At 50.4% G+C, this 17,663-nt stretch overlaps 7 protein-coding genes across 7 annotated transcripts; 1 reads left to right on the forward strand and 6 right to left on the reverse strand.

The window, feature by feature from the left end:
- Positions 1-622: 622 nt before the first annotated feature.
- Positions 623-1,588, reverse strand: N7462_005030 (ATPase synthesis protein 25; the record flags this gene model as incomplete). Its single annotated transcript, XM_057076755.1, has 1 exon — positions 623-1,588. The coding sequence occupies one exon, from the start codon at positions 1,586-1,588 to the stop codon at positions 623-625; it is 966 nt and encodes a 321-aa protein (XP_056936260.1).
- A 74-nt stretch (positions 1,589-1,662) lies between these two features.
- Positions 1,663-2,598, reverse strand: N7462_005031 (RsfS/YbeB/iojap family protein; the record flags this gene model as incomplete). Its single annotated transcript, XM_057076756.1, has 1 exon — positions 1,663-2,598. One exon carries the CDS (start codon positions 2,596-2,598, stop codon positions 1,663-1,665), a length of 936 nt encoding a protein of 311 aa, XP_056936261.1.
- A 321-nt stretch (positions 2,599-2,919) lies between these two features.
- N7462_005032 (ribosome-binding protein NMD3) lies at positions 2,920-4,849 on the forward strand (the record flags this gene model as incomplete). The annotated part of the gene is made up of 6 exons (XM_057076757.1): positions 2,920-2,996; positions 3,065-3,468; positions 3,533-3,612; positions 3,688-3,754; positions 3,831-3,979; positions 4,034-4,849. The coding sequence occupies 6 exons, from the start codon at positions 2,920-2,922 to the stop codon at positions 4,847-4,849; spliced, it is 1,593 nt and encodes a 530-aa protein (XP_056936262.1).
- Positions 4,850-5,108: 259 nt separating this feature from the next.
- On the reverse strand, positions 5,109-6,116 carry N7462_005033 (RNA-binding ATPase activator ESF2; the record flags this gene model as incomplete). The annotated part of the gene is made up of 1 exon (XM_057076758.1): positions 5,109-6,116. The coding sequence occupies one exon, from the start codon at positions 6,114-6,116 to the stop codon at positions 5,109-5,111; it is 1,008 nt and encodes a 335-aa protein (XP_056936263.1).
- A 1,450-nt stretch (positions 6,117-7,566) lies between these two features.
- N7462_005034 (coenzyme A transporter) lies at positions 7,567-8,896 on the reverse strand (the record flags this gene model as incomplete). The annotated part of the gene is made up of 2 exons (XM_057076759.1): positions 7,567-8,550; positions 8,645-8,896. 2 exons carry the CDS (start codon positions 8,894-8,896, stop codon positions 7,567-7,569), a joined length of 1,236 nt encoding a protein of 411 aa, XP_056936264.1.
- Positions 8,897-9,778: 882 nt separating this feature from the next.
- On the reverse strand, positions 9,779-13,151 carry N7462_005035 (uncharacterized protein; the record flags this gene model as incomplete). Its single annotated transcript, XM_057076760.1, has 6 exons — positions 9,779-10,856; positions 10,932-12,520; positions 12,584-12,600; positions 12,669-12,771; positions 12,835-12,978; positions 13,041-13,151. 6 exons carry the CDS (start codon positions 13,149-13,151, stop codon positions 9,779-9,781), a joined length of 3,042 nt encoding a protein of 1,013 aa, XP_056936265.1.
- A 2,641-nt stretch (positions 13,152-15,792) lies between these two features.
- On the reverse strand, positions 15,793-17,544 carry N7462_005036 (dolichyl-P-Glc:Glc1Man(9)GlcNAc(2)-PP-dolichol alpha-1,3-glucosyltransferase ALG8; the record flags this gene model as incomplete). The annotated part of the gene is made up of 6 exons (XM_057076761.1): positions 15,793-16,086; positions 16,130-16,458; positions 16,517-16,998; positions 17,073-17,266; positions 17,321-17,399; positions 17,468-17,544. 6 exons carry the CDS (start codon positions 17,542-17,544, stop codon positions 15,793-15,795), a joined length of 1,455 nt encoding a protein of 484 aa, XP_056936266.1.
- Between the last annotated feature and the right edge of the window lie 119 nt (positions 17,545-17,663).

Consider the following 17,663-nt stretch of genomic DNA (forward strand, 5'->3'; position numbering starts at 1 on the left):
CATGGCTCAGAGCAACCCGATTATCAAAGAGGGACAAAAGACCCCAAAGATCATGAAGAGTCATGTGAAAAAAGAATTCCCCAGATTGAGGAGTGGTGCACCTCAATGTACGTCAAGCAGACTTCTCAACAGAGGGCGTCCCCCCGAAGATAGGCCCCAAGATGCCAGAGGCCTCGTCGCGCGATCGCCCCCGAGCCCAGCAATTTCTGCACATGACTGGATGGTGGATGTACGCGTTCCGACCAGGCCACAGGGGGAATTTGGTTGACAGTAAGACTTGTGCGTGGGTGTTATACGAGTGGGAGCACACGAGGAAGGTGCGTAGTGGGCTGCTGCCCTCCACTCCTGGAGTGAGAGGTATGATGATATGATGTATGATAGACGACGATACACGGGGTATGCAGTACGGAGCATCAAGTATAGAGTCCCAATTATCATCCAATATCATACTGGTATAGCCAGAAGCACGGCTGGAAAACATGGATAGGCTGGTAGAATAATGGGATGATCGAAGGATCAAATTTCGAGGAATACAAACCTCTTGAATCTTAGTGATACAATATATGCAGATTATAATACATCATGTTCTTTTGCTGGGTTTGTTTCTGCCTCCCAAACACCATCAAACGCTCGGCCGGGCCAGGGCAGCTTGGCATCGACGCCAAAGTTCCAGGAAAAAACTCCAATTCTCCTCCTGTGTGCGGTCCTGGATATTCGGATCCGCCACCAGAAGACAATGCATGATCGATGTGACCAAAGGCCCTTTCAGTTCAATCACAGGCGATTCGCGGTCCATCATAGGCACCCACATCGAAAGGCAGTCGCGGGCACGGCCTTCTTCTCCAAGATCCGCATGTAGTTGGAACAGCTGGCGGTAGTCTTCAGGAGTCCGCTGAGCACCTTTGAGGGGTAATTGTCGCCACAGCCGCCAGAAGCCATCATAATCTTCACACTGGAACTGAGTCACCATCAACCGGCGAGCTTCTTCGACATCGAATTCGACCTCCGCGGCGGATACGATCTTGGAGAGTCGTGTCAACATCTGTCGCTGAGCAGGGGTCCACGCCTTTCCACTTGTAGCTAAAGTGGGGATGTCAGAGTCCAAGGCGCCCGGTTGTGAGGGGGAGGTCGTTGGCGGTTCTCTTGGTGTATCAACAACGCCGTACAGCATATTGAACACTTTGAAGTTCAGGATAGGGACGCCACGAAGACTGAGACGATCGAGAACCTGCAATGCAAGCTCGATGTCACCTTCCGGAAGATAGTTCACGGCCTGATTTTGCTGGTCTTTTGTTGTCCGCGGCGTCAAAAGAGCTCCAACAGTCTCGAACGCGAGACTATCTTCCAGATCGACGCCAGCACGAAGGAGATCCGTGAATTCACGCAGCAGATCATCCTTGGTATATGATGGATGCTGCCGGGAGACTGCAATGGAGTAAAGTTCCAAGCGCAGGGTGGCCATGTCTCCCGCGGAAATATCGTCAGGCAATCCGTTGTATAGAAGTTGCAAGAAAAGGGTGGAGTTATGGTCATCAGGGCCAGTGCCAAGTTCGTTCCGGGCACTTTCATGGGAAAGTGATTTCAACATGGTAAGTAGGGAGTCTGTGCTTATTCCGACGCCAGGGCCCGGGTTACCGGCGGATGTATCAGCCAATGCAGCAGCTAGGCTGGATGAGTTCGCGGAATGGGCTGAGGCATGCATGCCTCTCCTCTGCCCACCGGGTTTAGCGCCGCCGCCGAAAAAAGATTGCTAGTAGACGGCGACTCGGCTGTAGGTACTGGCTCAGTACCATATTGAAGTCTCTGCTGCTCGGCCCGTTCCAAAGTCGCGTTCCAAAGGCCATCCAGGTCTAGGTCCGCTCTTTTCTCCTCAGTAAAAATCTGAACTACCACAGTGGTACCCGTGTTAAGTTGACCGAATCCTTCAAATCCAGCTTCGTTCAGATCCATCTTCGGCGCCTCTTTGTCCACCACGCCCGCATTCACACAAATCCAGCCCGTAGTAATCCCATCGTCCTTCTCGTCAACCATTCTCCCAGCATGAGCAGCTGCGCGCGCTCGCTTGGCTTTTCGTCGAAGCTTGATCTTGAGCTCATTGCGGCCGAGTAATCCGTCAGCATAAGGGGCGAGTTTAAATTGGCTCCGAAGCCACCGACACAGGCGATCCGCGGCAACATTGAGGTGCTTCCCACTGCGAGCTGTTCCAACGATCATGATGACATTGGCGCCCAATGCAGCCGGTATTTCGAGCCCGCGCAAATCAAAGAGCTTCATATCATCCAGACCAAGGTCTTTATATGTGTATTCAAGAAGGATCGGCAACATTTGAGGCGCATTCTCGGGGATCTTTGGGATATGATCACCTGTCACAGGCCGTTTCTCGTCCGTTGGCGTCTCCTCTTGCAAATACCAGGGAATATGGGATGGATTTGCCGAGACATTTGACTCCGACACTGCAGAAGACTCTTCCGCCGGCGACAAGTTTAGGTCTGGTTGCTGCGATACAGGGGGGCGATCAGACCGCAGCGGACCGGCCGCGGAGAAAGCCCTGTGGTTGAGACGAGAACGAAGGGGAAAGGCTTGTCGGGGTATAGGCATGCCTGAGATGGCAAGGAAAGAACGGAATACCTCATTCCGACAGGATTGGCACACGGCCCCTCTTAAAAGAGCTCTGCTCATGGCGACGCGATGGCTGTACCGGCGTACGAATTGACGAAGATGATCGCAGGCTGGCCGATGTAAAAGTGGGTCCTGGAACTTAGTAATCGAAAGTTCTCCAATCCAAACAGTGCAAACTATGACTCAGCAACAAAAAGATTTCCAAATGAGGCGGGGCAAAACTTATCTTTTTTCGAGGATCAGTCTTCGTCTCCCAGACTCGTTCGGTCTTTCGTGGTTTACGGTATAGATCCGGCCAATATGTCGATGGATCTGGATGCCCCGGTCCCTATGGCTCCCATGATGGGGATGCAGCAGGAGCAGACTATAAATGCGACGTGAGTTCTTATCGCGGGGTCATCTGGTGCATTGATAAAAGTGAAGTGCATACTAAGTCTCTTTACAGTATTCTCTGCTGCAACTGTGGTGTCGCCATTGATGGAACTACTTCTGCTGGAGCCCTGTGTCCCGATTGCGTGAGACTTACCGTCGACGTCTCCGAAGGTATTCAACGCGAAGCGACCCTCCACACATGCAAAGATTGCGAGCGATGGCTGCAACCCCCGAATAGCTGGGTTGTCGCATCTCCCGAGTCGAAAGAGCTTCTCGCTATTTGTCTCCGCCGTCTCCGTGGCCTCAACCGTGTCCGTATTGTGGATGCCAGTTTCATCTGGACCGAACCGCACTCTCGTCGCATCAAGGTCAAGATCACAATCCAGCAGGAGAGTATGCAAGGCACCATTATTCAACAAACATTCGAGGTGGAATACTTTGTGGCCACTCAGCAATGTACTGATTGTCAGAAATCATGTAAGTTCAAATTCTGAGAAGCCGGGCTTAGTCGAAGACTGACCACTGATTATCTACTCTTTAGATACCCATAATACCTGGAGAGCGATGGTTTCCGTTCGTCAGCGTGTCAATCACAAGCGGACTTTCTTGTTTCTCGAGCAGGTATGTAGCAATCTCTTCATCTTGGAATTTTTTATTCCTCTGTCGATGGCGATGCTAATATATATGTTCGAATAGCAAATGTTGAGGAACAAGGTTCATAGTGATGTGGTCAACCTCAAGGAGGTCAACATCGGATCAGGAGGTCAGTCACCAATTCTGCGCACCCCCTTCTTTGGATTCATATATCAGACGATACCAGAAAACTAAAAATTGATCAGGTGGTGGTCTGGACTTCTTCTTCGCCGCAAAGAATTCGGCAGAGCGTGTTCAGGAGTTCGTCTCTGCCGTTGTACCGTGCAAGATGAAGCGATCTCAGGAACTCATCTCGGAGGACACTCATTCCGGAAAGAAGTCGTACAAATGGACTGTAAGTTGAAACGCCCTGCCTTTTTCTTGAGGGCTGAAAGCTAAGATGATATAGATTTCATTGGAAATTGTTCCTATCTGCCGTGACGACCTGGTCTGCATGCCAATGAAGCTGGCCCGCCAGCTGGGCAACGTCTCACCCTTGACTCTCTGCCATCGTATCGGTACTGCCATCACCTTGATGGACCCACAGACTCTGCAAATTGCAAGTGTCCCCAACGATACCTACTGGCGCTCGCCCTTCAAGTCTCTTGCCGATGTCACTTCCTTGAAGGAGTATGTTATCATGGACATTGAGCCGGTTGGCAAGTCTAACGGCCGCTTTTTCCTTGCCGAAGCCACCGTTGCGCGCGCGTCTGATCTCGGAACCAATGACACTACTTTCTTCGTCCGCACTCACCTTGGTGGTATTCTGCATGTTGGCGATTCCGCGCTCGGCTATGACTTGACTCATACCAATTTCAACGATGACAATTTCGCAGAAATGGAGAGCAACCACCAGCACGGCTCGACGATCCCTGATGTTATCCTAGTCAAGAAGTATTATGCTCGCAAGAAGAAGCCCAAGAACCGCGCATGGCGTCTCAAGCGCATGGCTCGCGAGTACGAGGAGGAGGCTCTCGCCGGTGCCGGTGGGGCTCGTCGCAAGGGCGAAGAGCAGGACCGGCTCGAAGCCGACTTCGAAATGTTCCTGCGTGATGTGGAGGAGGACCAAGAGCTACGTGAGACCCTGGACTTGTACAAGGTCCGCAAGAACCCTACTGCCGATCATGAGATGGATGAAGACAGCGGTAGTGATGATGAAGTGCCGAAGATCAACATGGACGAGCTGCTTGATGACTTTGACGACTTGAACATGGATGATGAATGAGCTTTCTACACCTTGAAGTGATATCCTTGACGATCATGGCTGGCGTTTGATCCTTTTTTTTCTCTTTCTTGTGCACTGTCTCATTGGGTTTCTTTGGACATAAAAAAAGTTTTTAAGGAAATAGATCTAAGTGTTCATAGCATGCAAATGTGATAAAAAAGATACTTCATTGTCACAAAAATGGATGGAAAACTATTAGCACATGTGAGAATTTCGCCAAAGATGTCAAAAAATGTAAATGTAAGAAAAAAGGAAGATACTAGAAGATCTTCCCAAGCACCCTCTTTGCATCCTCTCCGACAATGCCCCCTTCCTTCTTCGCAGCGACAACTTCGTTCTGCACGAAGCGCCTCCGCAACGGGGCAGGCAGCTTCGGCTCCAACGTATCTTCCGCGCCCGCCTCAGCCTTACGCTTCCGCTTCTCTTCGTTCTTCTTAGCAATTCCATCTGCAACACGGCCAGCCTCGACACCGGCCAAGAAGACCTTCTCCTCCTTTCGACTTCGCTCATCTTCGATGCGCATGCGATGGGTCCTCTCTGCAGTCTCCCTCCGGATTTGTTCCGTCAAATCGTCCCAGCTATAACCTTTTAGGTACTTCATATTCCATAAATCGTCGCGATAATAGCCGCGCTTGGGTCCGTTGATCGTGGTCGCATTCAGAGTTTCGGCCGCAATCTTGGCAGTGCGTTTGGAGGCAAATTGAACCCAGCCATCGGTGAATAGTTGTCGTTTATTATTGCGTTTCCGTGGGGCTGAGCTCCCAGGGACATGAGGTGATAGGAAGACCTTCGTAATTGGACCGAAACTTCGCTTTTCCAACAGGCTGACCAGCGCTTTCGGTTTGAGGTAAGGAGGCAGTGAGGAGAAATAAACAACTCCTGGCTTCAGCTTTTTCCCGGATTTCTTGGTCGTCTTCTTTTCTTTGGTGCTGGGTTTGGCGGTTTTTGTCACGTCCAAGTATGCGCCACCATCTGCATCTAGACCTTCGTCTTCATCCTCGTCCTCATCATTGTCGTCCGACTTCGGTACTTTGCGACCCTTGCCCTTGATACCGGCTTTAGTGACCTGGTCCTGCACTTCCTCGTCTTCGGAGTCGTCGTCATTGGAAAGACCGAAGAAGTCCTGTGCTGTGTCTGCGGTCCTCCGCCGCTTCACTGCGCGTCCTTTACTCTTCGACACATTTTCCTCGGAATCGTAGCCACGGTCGTTGGCCTCATCATCGCTGGAATGAAGATCTAGAATTTCTGTATGTTTGCGAGTCGTCATTTTGTAGGAAGAGGGGGGTTCATCGAGAGAAAAATTGAAGAGTCGGCGAGCGTCAAGTGTTGGAGTTGCTTTTTTTTGAAGTGGATCCACATGGTCCGTGCGCTACATCCGATCCCCCGTGTCTCCAAATCGTTAAAGAACAGATGTAGTTCTATTATATTCTTATTTTCATAAATGCCCATTTTGATTTTGTCACTCAAATCATTATTAAGTTCTTCTCAATACGCCTCGGTATCTCTAAGATGTTGTAAATACTTGTCCAGAGAGCAAATAAATCTAAACTTTCATTTTACTACTAACAGCATTTCTAGCAAACATCAGATACTCAAGAGATCATTCTTTTCTTTCATACTGATCCCTCCATATATGAATAACAACATATTCTCTTATCCCTATTCAGCAGTATCTGAGAGTATCGTGGATATAAGGCAGAGTTGAGCCTCCAACGCCATTCCTTAAATTCCTTTGCGTAAATTCATAGACTTACAGTTGAAGAGTCATGTATCAACCTAATATTATGAATTCGCGACTAAAAAACGGCCCAAAATATACGCAACTTTGCGGTTACGCTTGCTTTTAAGTGGCGAGACTGAACTTAATACTAATTCAGGTCCCTGTTTGATGTTTAGTAGACTCCGCAGTAACACTACTCCAAAATCTTGGGTTGGGCTTTCTCTGAATGACCTTCTTCTGAAACCATAATTCTATAAGGTTTGGGGCTCTTCTAATAAATTATTGGCCCGGATTCTGATGATATAGTATTTAAATTCTACGCTAATTGCTGACAGTTTCCATGATCCAGAATTGTCTAACGGAGATGGCGGAGGATGGAGAAAGAGGCCGGCCACTCTTTGTCTGCCGTAAGCGGCCGTTATATGCTGCCAATTATCAGGCCGATATGGTTAAGCCTAGTAAGGGTTTGCAGTATTTATATTTGGCCCCACAACTACTCAACTACTCGGTCATACATGTGACTGTTTGCGGAAGGCCTGCATCATCCTGATCATCCCCAACCGCTTGGGATTGATAGCGTTTCAACGGCGCCGGCAACAAGCCGGCCGGAAAAGATATACTATGAGCGAGGATACCTTCAAGATTTCCAAGGTTTCAGGAGTCTCTTAAGAGCTCAATACTAGGAACGAGATGAACAAGGAGGAAAGAAGGAAAAGATGTGCGGTCTTCCGGGTTAGTTTTATCTTCACACGAGCCAACCCAAGCTCTTCTAATGCTAAACAGACAGGAATAAATGTCCACTTCAAATACCCAAGCAACGCCGACGGTGGGAATCACAAAAGAGATGCCAATGTGAGCATCCAAAACGAGAATAATGCGTTCTATCGCCGAAACACGCATACACGAGATGCAGGAAAGGGGATATATGTAAGAAGGAAAGAAAAGGCACCAATACAATGACAGATGAAAGAGACCCAGGGAGGTTGAGGAGAGATCCCTAGATACCCAACGACCACTTCAACCGCTCATAGACGAAGAATGCGGTCGCGGCCATCGGAACGACCTTGATGTACCCGATCGTCAAACCAACCCAAAACCCGCGGAAGCCCCTCTCAAGCCAGATCTTGTGACCGGTCTCTATGATGCCAAGCCGGCGGCCATCGCCAACGGCCCCGCCGACCTGCATCCGCCGGCGGATCACCTCTAGCGGGTATGATGATGTTTGTGACACGAGGCCCGCGACAGCGCCAGAGAATAGTTCGGCGGCGGCAGTCAGCTGCGGCTGTCGGGAGCCCTTCTTGGGCTTCGATTCGGAGGCCGGAATGGTGGTATAATGTGCTACAGCGGGCATGCGGAGCCAGTCGCCAACGGTGTCATGTGTGAGGAAAGAAATGCCAGCGTAAGGAAGCATGCCGAGAATTGTAGGGCCAAATCCACGGTAGAAGTTGGCGATGCCAGAGTGTGGAATCGCTTTGTTGGCTGTAGCGGAGATGGTTGTAGCTGCAGCAACGGTGGTAGAGGCCGGCTGGGTGCCTGCGGCGATCGCCGAGCCTGTCGATGGAGGCACAACGCGCTCATGGTAGATCTGGCGGCAAATATCGGTCAAGGACGACCGTGATGATCGTTTTGTCTCGAATGCGAGGCGAACGCGTACGAGCTCGAGGGGGTAGGTGAAAAAAACTGAGGTGGTGCCGGCTAAGCTGCCAGATATTAAGCGGCGGATGGAGGTCTCTTTATCGGGGGTCGGGATCACGACAGCGCGGATCTGCTCGTAGGCGAGGAATTTGATGGAGGCGTAGGGGAAGATACGGAGGAGTGTGGCCGAATGGCCCTTAAACAGGCCCTTGGCGCCCTCGAAACGCTTGATGTCGCGGATGGCAAGCGCCAGGCCGGCCCAGCTGCCACTGTATTTGGCAAATTGCGGATTTTGTGCTTGAAAAAGAATCTTGACACGGTCAAGAGGACCTACAACGGTTTTGGCCTGTTCCAAGTCTCAACATCAGTCGCTCTGGTCTCGATCTCACTTGCCGCCTTCGTCTTCGAATTTTTTTTCATTTTGGGCGCAGCACACTTACCGCACAGCCGGCCAACCCTCCAGCCAGGCCACTTCGTAATACATAATCCCAATTCCTTTTTTGGGCAGTGGCTCTGGTATCGGTTGTCTTCTGCTCCTCCGCGGTGCCACCGGTGATGGGGCCCGGCGGCGATCTGCTATGGGCGATCCCACTCATCTGAGAGTCGAACGAAGACTCCGCGCTTTGAGAATAACGAGGGCGTGACTGTGCGCGAAGGTCAAGTTGCGCATGATCTGGAAACCCAGTTGACATGGGAGAGAAGGGGGGCGAGGAAGAACGGTCTTGTGTGGCCGAGGCGCACCCGGGGAGAAAAAGAGGGTCTGGGGATTTAACGGTTCCCCTCGTGATCACTCGGCGATAATCTGGCAGAACAGTTTCGGGCTACCGGAGACTCGTCGGGATGGTGGACGGGCCCTGCAGTGCTTGGTCGGAACAGGGATCTATCTTGTCTGGAATGTTCGCGCAAGCTTGCAGCACTGAATGAGGAGTGTCTGAAAGGCAAAGAGTGTAGAGGAAGTGTTGTTTCTTATTCCTCGCTGACGTCGGTTTGCCATGGGTTCGGCGTACAGGCTGACATGCCGATACCAGCCGCCCCCCGCGTGTAGCCGGCGGATTACGGTACCATTACCGTTCCGAGTGGCCAAACGAGTCCCGAGCCGGCGAATTGTCAGCGTTCGTTTGGCGTAGCCGAGTCCGTGGTAGTCCGCCCCTCGGGTGAGAGATCGATATTTCGACCGTTGAGACCGTTAGGACCGAGATCAGAGAGGGGCTCGAGTATGGCTCACTCTATCAGTCTTCTACGCTATTCGGATCCCGGGTAAGCGGACATGGTTGTCTCGGTGGATCAGTATATAGTTGTGGCTTATACAACGCCCCTTTGCAGAGCAGGACTCAACACTACAGGTAGTATAGTACACAATCATCCACTCTATGTGCTTCCTTTTTCTATCTGATTTCTTCGCCACACAAATAGTTGAAAATGCCACCGCCGACTCCTCCAAAGATGCTGAGAATTGTATACAGGATCACCTCCCTCCGGTCCCCGACAAAATAGTACACAAAACAAAATCGTGGTCGCGTGAGCTGGTGGAACAGGAAAACATAAAATAAAGACTGGCGATATCGGGCTGGAGATCACCCTCGGCGCGATCCCCGCCGGGTCAAAGGCTTACCCCGCGTGGCCCGGGTCCCCCGCGTATCGTCGGCGTTCCGCTTGGTGCGTTTAGCCGGCCGCTCGGGGTCGACATGGAGCTGGCCGTTCTCGCTGAGTGCGGTCATGTTTTTCCATCGTAGACAGCGGAGGCGGTGTTCGTTGACGTCCACATATGTCTTGTTGCGAGTGGTCACACGCTTAGTGGGCAGCTCCTCTGACTCGGCCCGTTCGGCGGTCTCGGTCAGGTAGTCGTGGCGGTTCTTCATGTACTTCACAATGGTTTTGTGTTGCAACTGGAGCTCTTTCAAGAGCTTGGACTCGCGATTACCCCGCGAGTCGAGCCAGTCGATCAGCTGCTCGATCGCCTCGGGATCTTCGTAGTAGCCCCATTCGCGAGCATCCGCCACATGCGTCGGGCCTTCTTCATTCTTCTTGCGCTCGGCCGGCGTCGTCTGGAAATGCTTCTGATACTGCTTGCGCTGCTCATCGGTCAGATCGATGAATCCCGCTCGCTCCATCTCGTCGGGGCCCTGGACCCAGAGGCGGCCGTTCGCGTACTGCGCCTCCGCAGTCGAGCTGTCGGGCATGCCGGCGTGGGGCATCGCATTGCGCTCAAACCACCAGTACCGATTGCAAAAACGATCCAGTCCGAGGCATCGGGTTCGCGGGCAGTCGGCCTCTCGCAAGTCATTATCCACAATTTCGATCTTCTCCTCAATTTTCTCAATCTTCGCCTTCTGATCTTCGATTTTCTTGAGGACCCGTTGATATTGCTTGGATCCCTTGGGCTGTTTGGCTAGCTGCTCTTTTCGCTCCCGCTCCTCTTCTTGCTTGCGCTTCCGCTCGGCAACACGGTCCGCGCCGCCACGGAGCGCGCGAGGGCGAGGAGTATCCTCATCTTCGGTATCCATAATCATCTCAGAATCACCTTCTAGGCCAGTCATCTTTGAGTCATCGAGACCATCAAGTTCGGGCACAGGAGTCGGCGATTTCTCGGTTTTTTCGGGTTCGGGTTGAAGCGCCTTGCGTTCCTGGTTCAATTGGCGTAGTTCACTCAGTCTGGTGTCAAAAATTAGATGTTAGCGAATAAAAGTGTCTTAGCGATCGCAGAACCAATGAAGATCTTCAACTTACGCTGCTTTACGCGCTTTCTGGTGCTCAATCTTCACCTTGCGGAACTCCGTCATCTGAACACTGCATTCTTCCATATAATTCCGAATGGCTTTCGTCTCCAAACTCAGCATACAGATCATTTGAAGAGCCTTGACACGCATGTTGATATCGAGGGTACGGTACTGCTCCCGCGCGGTCTTCTGTGTAGCAGGCTCATCCAAGGGTGCGAGGTACTTGAGGATGTCATTGCAAGTCTGTTGAAGACGAGGGCGAACGGACAACTGATGGAGGAGACCAATCATGACCAATTCCCATCCACCGTTGCGGAAGTCACGTCGGCGTAGACGGTCGATCCACCCGTAGGTTTCGAACATCTCTGCCGCACGATGGATCCGTTCATCTTCAGGAGTTTCCTCTATTTGTGCTTTCAGGCTCTCAGCCTCTTTTTTGGCCAGGCTTCCGCGGGTGGTCATTCTGGTCGCGAGACTCGGCTCCTCCTCCTCCCCATCTTCCTCGTCCTCATCCTCGTCTTCCTCGCCATCCTCCTCGGAGTCAGACTCGGAATCTTCGGACGGAAAATCGGGAAGAGAGATCTGAACAGCGCCACCATTGTCATCAGAGTTCACCAGTTTTTTCAAAATGGCACAATGCATCTCCACAAACAACTCGCAGTCCATCTCCTCCGATGAAAACCGCATAGCTTGGATGAAGTCGTCGAACGTGAACGAATCCAGCTGGAACACCTCACAATACACGTTGAGTGTGTCCCAGGTTTCGAGAAGCAATCCAACTGATTCGGTTTCCAGATCATCCGGCAAGAGGTCCTCGGCTCCTTCGTCATCTGTTTCCCCCATAATCAGGAATTTCAAGGTAGGGCGATGATCCTTGTCCCGATTGGGAGCAAGTTCCAAATCCTCCATGGGATATTTGACCGGTGGTGGTGACGGTGCTTGGGACTCGGACTTGATAACAACTGAGGGCTGTGCGTTCTTCTTGTCGCCGGCCAGCGGCGGCTTGCTCGGTCGAGGCGGATTTCCGGGTGAGAGAAAAGAGGGATTACCGTTCAGCGATCGCTGATACTCTTGAAACTGCGCATCTCGTGATTTTGCCAGCTCCTGCGCGGAAACTTTTGCTTTCTGGCCCTTGACGGCAGGCTTCAGTTCAGGCAGCTGTTGAGAGGAGAAGAAGCCAAAGAAGCCGTCTTGATCTGCCTTCTTCATTGCCTTCTTTTCCGCCACTTTTGCACCATACTGCAGATGCTTGGGGACCTCTGTGGAAATCTTGTACTCCTCCGCGACCGACGGCTTCACCAGCCAAGGCGCGCCGGTCCAGGACTCTCGCGTAACATTGTTTTTGATAAAACCGCGCAACATCAACTTGGTAAAAGATTTTCGATCCCGAGTGATATGATCTTGATCTAGCAAGGCTTCTTCGTTAGGTCGGTCGGAGATCTTGACGAGATATCTCGCATATGCGGGAGTTTTGATGGTTCCATCGGCATATAGTTGTTCAGCGAAATTGGCCTTGTCCCGGATTGTTCCATGTAGCCTAGTGCTATCTTCCAAGAGAATAAGCACCGGTTCCCCTGGGTAGAAGTCCGACTTGAATTCCTAGTCATGGTTACAAATCCATTCAAAAACGTGTTAAAGCATTCATCTAGGCGTTTTGCTCACTTCATAAACTTCATCCACTATAGTATTGAATGCAATTGTCAGTCATAGGTCCCTCGTTCTGTACACTTGCAGCAAAGTGACATACCCAAGCTATCCACTCTTGACACAGTCGAAAATTGAATTCGGCGTAGGATCGGTTCCTTCAAAGCCTCGGGAAAGCTATTATTGACTTCTCGCGATTCCTCCAACTAGTACCATCATCAGCACCCGGCAATCCATAGCCAATTTGAATGTTGTGGAGGCTCCCATACTTCGCTGCGAAGGGCTTCAAAAAAGTTCATTCCCGAATGGCCGGTGATCTCGCAAATAAATCGGCGTTGTTTATAAAAGTCCATCCGCTGAAGATACGGCTCATAGCTCGTGAAGACCTCATTGGTCTCCGGAATAACCCAGACCTATATTTTTAAGAACGTCAACCAAATTGTTTGCGCCACGACTTATCGGGTGAGTAGCGTACCTCGGAGCTATCATCTTCGATGACGGGTCGCGGAAGGTATTGGACCGGTTTGCGCTTGAAAAGGACCTGGGCGACGGTGAGTTTTCGCGCTTTTTTTGTGCCCATTTCCATCGCGGCGACGTGTATGCCGCGTTGGTGACCTCCACAGACAGCACTATTGGAGGAAGACAAGGTCGCGTACCATTATCCTTTATATAATTTGCGGACACGCGCTAGTCTACCAGAGACTACCGCGAACGGACTCAAACATGAACCTGGTCGAAACACGCGACGCCGTTAGCTTTTGGGCGTGATAGGCGACATTTTATACTTGGCATGACCGCGATAACATCAATAGTAGACAAGAAGACAAGGGAAGCAAGAGTCCCGATAAGCTGAACAAGGCGGGTGATCAAGAACATGGGACGGCACTTCGCGGAGGTTGCGAAGCGACATGAACCGGGCCTCACGTGGAGTCGACAAGAAGTAAATCATGGACTCACCGGGAGAAACGCGCGAGAGAAAGATTTGAGTCCAGCACAATTGCTCGGGCTGCAAGGAGGGTGGGGGAAGTTGGACGGGTGGACAGGAGACGCGCAAGAGGAAGAGAATTGAAGGGGAGAAGAAGGCCCCAGAACGAGAAAGCAGTCGACGGTCGATCAACCGCGCCGTTCGGCGGCGGATGCTGATTGGCGGAGAGGAGGAGCAGCGGAAGCCAAAGGCAGAAAACCGCCGCTTTCCTCGGCGAGCCTTTGGGCGACCCTCCTTTTTCGGCCGCGCTGCTTCGTGCCCGGGCCCGTCGGATGCGCCCCCTATGCCCTCTATAGTGGGCCCGTATTTATACTTGTTCGACTCGTTGAGCCTCGGAGAATTGAGTGAGCAGAGCAAAATCTCTTTTCAATGAGACAGAGAAGAAATATACCCTCATTATTGGCCCGTTCATCCGGCTCCTGCTTCACCCACCTGGCCGCAATCAAAACAATCCAGACCAAATGCCTCACAAGTAGAATATTTCTCCCGCCACCATCTATTTTAGTTTCTGTTTCATGTAATTCGCTTCATTTTTGTGCTTGCACTCCTCTTACAGACTTTCGGCATTCCTTTTCATCAGTCTACATTCTATATAGAAAAATGAAATCTATCCTTCTACAAAGATCGTTATAGCTTGCCCGTTGAAGCTTCATCAAGTTCCATCAGAATGCGTAAATAGCTAATGGTTCCAAGCATCTTCAAACTAGTACCTTAGGTACCCAGACGAATAACTGTTAATACTCTTACTCAACCCTTGTTTTTATGAAAATTTCTCAGGGTGCTGATCAACCTGCGAGTGTACCTTGGCATCATCGCCCATACCGCTGTTCAAATGAATCGCAGTCCCCAAATTACCTCTGTCGAGAGGTCAATCGTTTATTTTACGTAGTCTTCAAGCCTAATGATCCCTTCGTGTATCTTGTGACTTCCAAAAGTTCGTAGACTTGGCTTCATAAGGGTCAGGATCCAAGATTTCTTGGAGTTTCCTCCATCCTCCATAGAAAGCCCAAGTAGAAGTATATGCTAAGACAGAGATACTATATTATTGACTTCTCTCAATATTCGCCAAAACCACACTTCGGCTATTTTCATCCCTCCTCCCTCTCTCCACAACACAGGTACATAGTCTCTTCGACTCTTGGTTGGAAGCATATAATGGAGTTGTAGTAGAATGATGAGTTGAAAAAGAAAATGAAACACAAGTTGAAGAAGCAGGTAAACATGGTGTAAGAAAAAGTATCATAAGGCAGGCAGGTGCGGAGGGATGAAGGAATGCAGTAGAAATCCCCTCTGGAAAGCTCTGCATAATTTGACAGCGTGAAACAGTTTATCTTGGCCTCCTGGTGATTTTTTAATGTTTGTCAATTGCTATTATTGATTAGAAGAGACTCACTTGGTCTTTCATTTTATGTCAAAATCCTGAACGAGGAGATTTCTAAAGTGGGGTTTCAGGGCCTTCTTGCATATCATAAGTGTTTGTTCTATTCCCACATCGCCTTTTGAATCATTCCTTCCTTCCATTTGTCATAATAAAACTGTCCTCTGGCTCTCACAGTTCAGGTTTGAAAGCCTTTTCGTAAAACAGAGCTGCCTGGAAAGCGACGATCTTTGGATTTGATTAGATCCCAAGTTCCTACGCATGGAAGGTTTGACATGTGAAGCATCACAAGTACAGAATATCCTTGATCAATATGGAAAACCAAACGTTTGCCACTTTTACTTGGCTATGTTCATTCCTGGCATAAAATCACGTCCTTGATTGAAAACAATATGGCAGCGTCTAGTCCAAGGAGAGCCAAATCGTCAGAAATATATTATGGCCGGTCGAGTTCCCACCGTTGCCATACAAACAAAAACAAGATAATATTTTGACACTCTTAGACCGAATACATCACAATCAAGCCATTTAAACAGGCCAGACCAAATTCTCACCCTCATGTTACACACTCGATTGATATCCAGCCTGCATCTCGCAGGCGGCACGCTGCATGGATTCCCAGGGTGGGCCTAGCCGCTTTGGGCCTCGTGCAGAATAGACTCTGTGGTTATTGTGGGGTGGGCCCACGTGGTCCACCAAACAGTGCAAACAGCGTACGTCACCACCTGCGCGCAGCGCGGACCCCCCCAGCAACAACAATGGGTGATTATGGGGTGCAACTTGCAATTTGTAGAAACACATCCTGTAGCAAAATGGTCTATTCTTTTTCTTTTTTTTGTAAATAAATTTTGCTACTGATACATATTACGTGGTAAAATAGACCACCATAAATCCAATCCAGCTGCCCACAACTCCTAACGCGGAATAGCTGCTCATAAACATCAGGGGCAGGAACTGTAGGCGCTCAAATCCGAAGATAACCTGGTGGAGCAATGAGGAGTAGACAATGAGCGGTATCGCGATTGTGATGTAAAGAAGTGCGAATCGGTCAAAGATGAAAACCCGGGGTCGTTCAGGCACGGGCGCAATCCGATCGAAGATAAACAGGAACATGATCAGCCAGAAGATCGTATATACGGTCTTGAGGGGGGAACTCGGCTGCAGTGAAAAGCAGCGGAAACAGTGATACATATCCAGCGACAGCAAGGGGTCGGAAGGCACTGAAATGGCGACGGTCTTTGAGGGCAATCAGGCTGAACGGGATAATGATGAGGAGGACTGCCTTCTCATGGACATGCCAGCCGAAGAGAAACGAGGCATAGCCACATAGCGTAATTGCGCCCACAAATGTGTCCCAGTCGGGATTTCGCCACAACTTCACCAAGGGGACTAGCTGGAAGATGAAAGTAAGGAGGAAGGTCTGTCCAGAGGTGATTTCGGGCAGAATGGCAAAAGAAGTGTCTCCCACCAGCCCTCGTGTAACACTATTCAGAGCCTCTCGGTTCACAGGCAGACCAAGACGCGGAGCAACTAGGGGTAAATTAGCAAATAATAGACAGATTTAGCGACCCAACTCGAGAGAACTAACGTGGAATCAAAGCGCGGTCCGCAAATGAATAGATCGCCCAGAAATTGGGTGCCCAGTACGCATGGCACAATCCCCTTGAGAACGGGAAAAGTCGAGACTTCAATTGCAGTAGTTGATTCGCGAAGGGCCAGAAAGCAATGGCAAAAACACCCAGCACACAGACACTAAGCTTGATAATGTTCAGAAAGCGTGGGCGCAGAAAATTTTTTGGGTCGAGGCAGTATGCGCGTAGCAGGTACACAAAATAGGCAAGAGACAAGTAGAGGTAAATATGCTTGAGGCAGAGCAGAGCGGCGAAAAGAAATCCACTAGACAGGAGGTTCTTGCGAGCCAGAACAATCGACAAGATCAGAATGCCATACAAAAACCCATTATATTGGAAATGGATGTGATCGATGATGAAGAGGCCTGGTGAGAGGAGGATCGAGAGGCTAGCAACATGCGCGGTTTGTCTATTTGGCAGCGGAACAGACTTGATGAATCTAAGTCCAAAACAAACCGAATGTCAGCATAATTCAGCGCGAGGGATATCCTGCATAAGTCGATGTTTACATACCGGCCTAGCGCATAGACCAGGACCAATTCAGAGAGAATCACGGTGAACCTCTGGAAGTAAACAGTCTGCCAGGAATCATAACCTAGGTTCTTCACTTCCAACATGGCCGGATCCACAAGCGCAGCCACTTGCGACATCAGCCATTCGAAGGCCGCGAAGAATGGAGGGTAATCAAGAGTCCATTCGGAGGTTTTCTAGTGTGACGGTTAGGCGCGCCCCGGGCTGAAACTCCTCCAGGTGCAACCAACCTCGAAGTACCACTCCTGGATCGGAAGAGAGTGTGTGATGGCCAGCCAGTTGCGATGAACTTCGAAATCTGTCGATTTGCTGTCCACAAACAAGGTTAGAATAACACGCCGAACCAATCGTATTTTCAGTGCCGGAATGGGCCTTACTATGCCGGAAAAAGCAACACCTTGACGGCGGCTGCCACAATGGCACTCTGTGCCAATGATGGGTACAGCTCGGCCATGGCTGCAGCGGCGCTTCTGTCAAGTTGATTGCGGGATGGAGGGCGTGAGTGGGCGGGAAGAAGATCTCTCCGCAGTCACGTGTGCGGCGTGCGGAGATCGGCCTAGTCAGGTGCTAGTT

The sequence above is a fragment of the Penicillium macrosclerotiorum genome, assembly GCF_028827735.1.
Source record: "Penicillium macrosclerotiorum strain IBT 26536 chromosome Unknown utg000003l_segment0_segment0, whole genome shotgun sequence".
Lineage (NCBI taxonomy): Eukaryota > Fungi > Ascomycota > Eurotiomycetes > Eurotiales > Aspergillaceae > Penicillium > Penicillium macrosclerotiorum.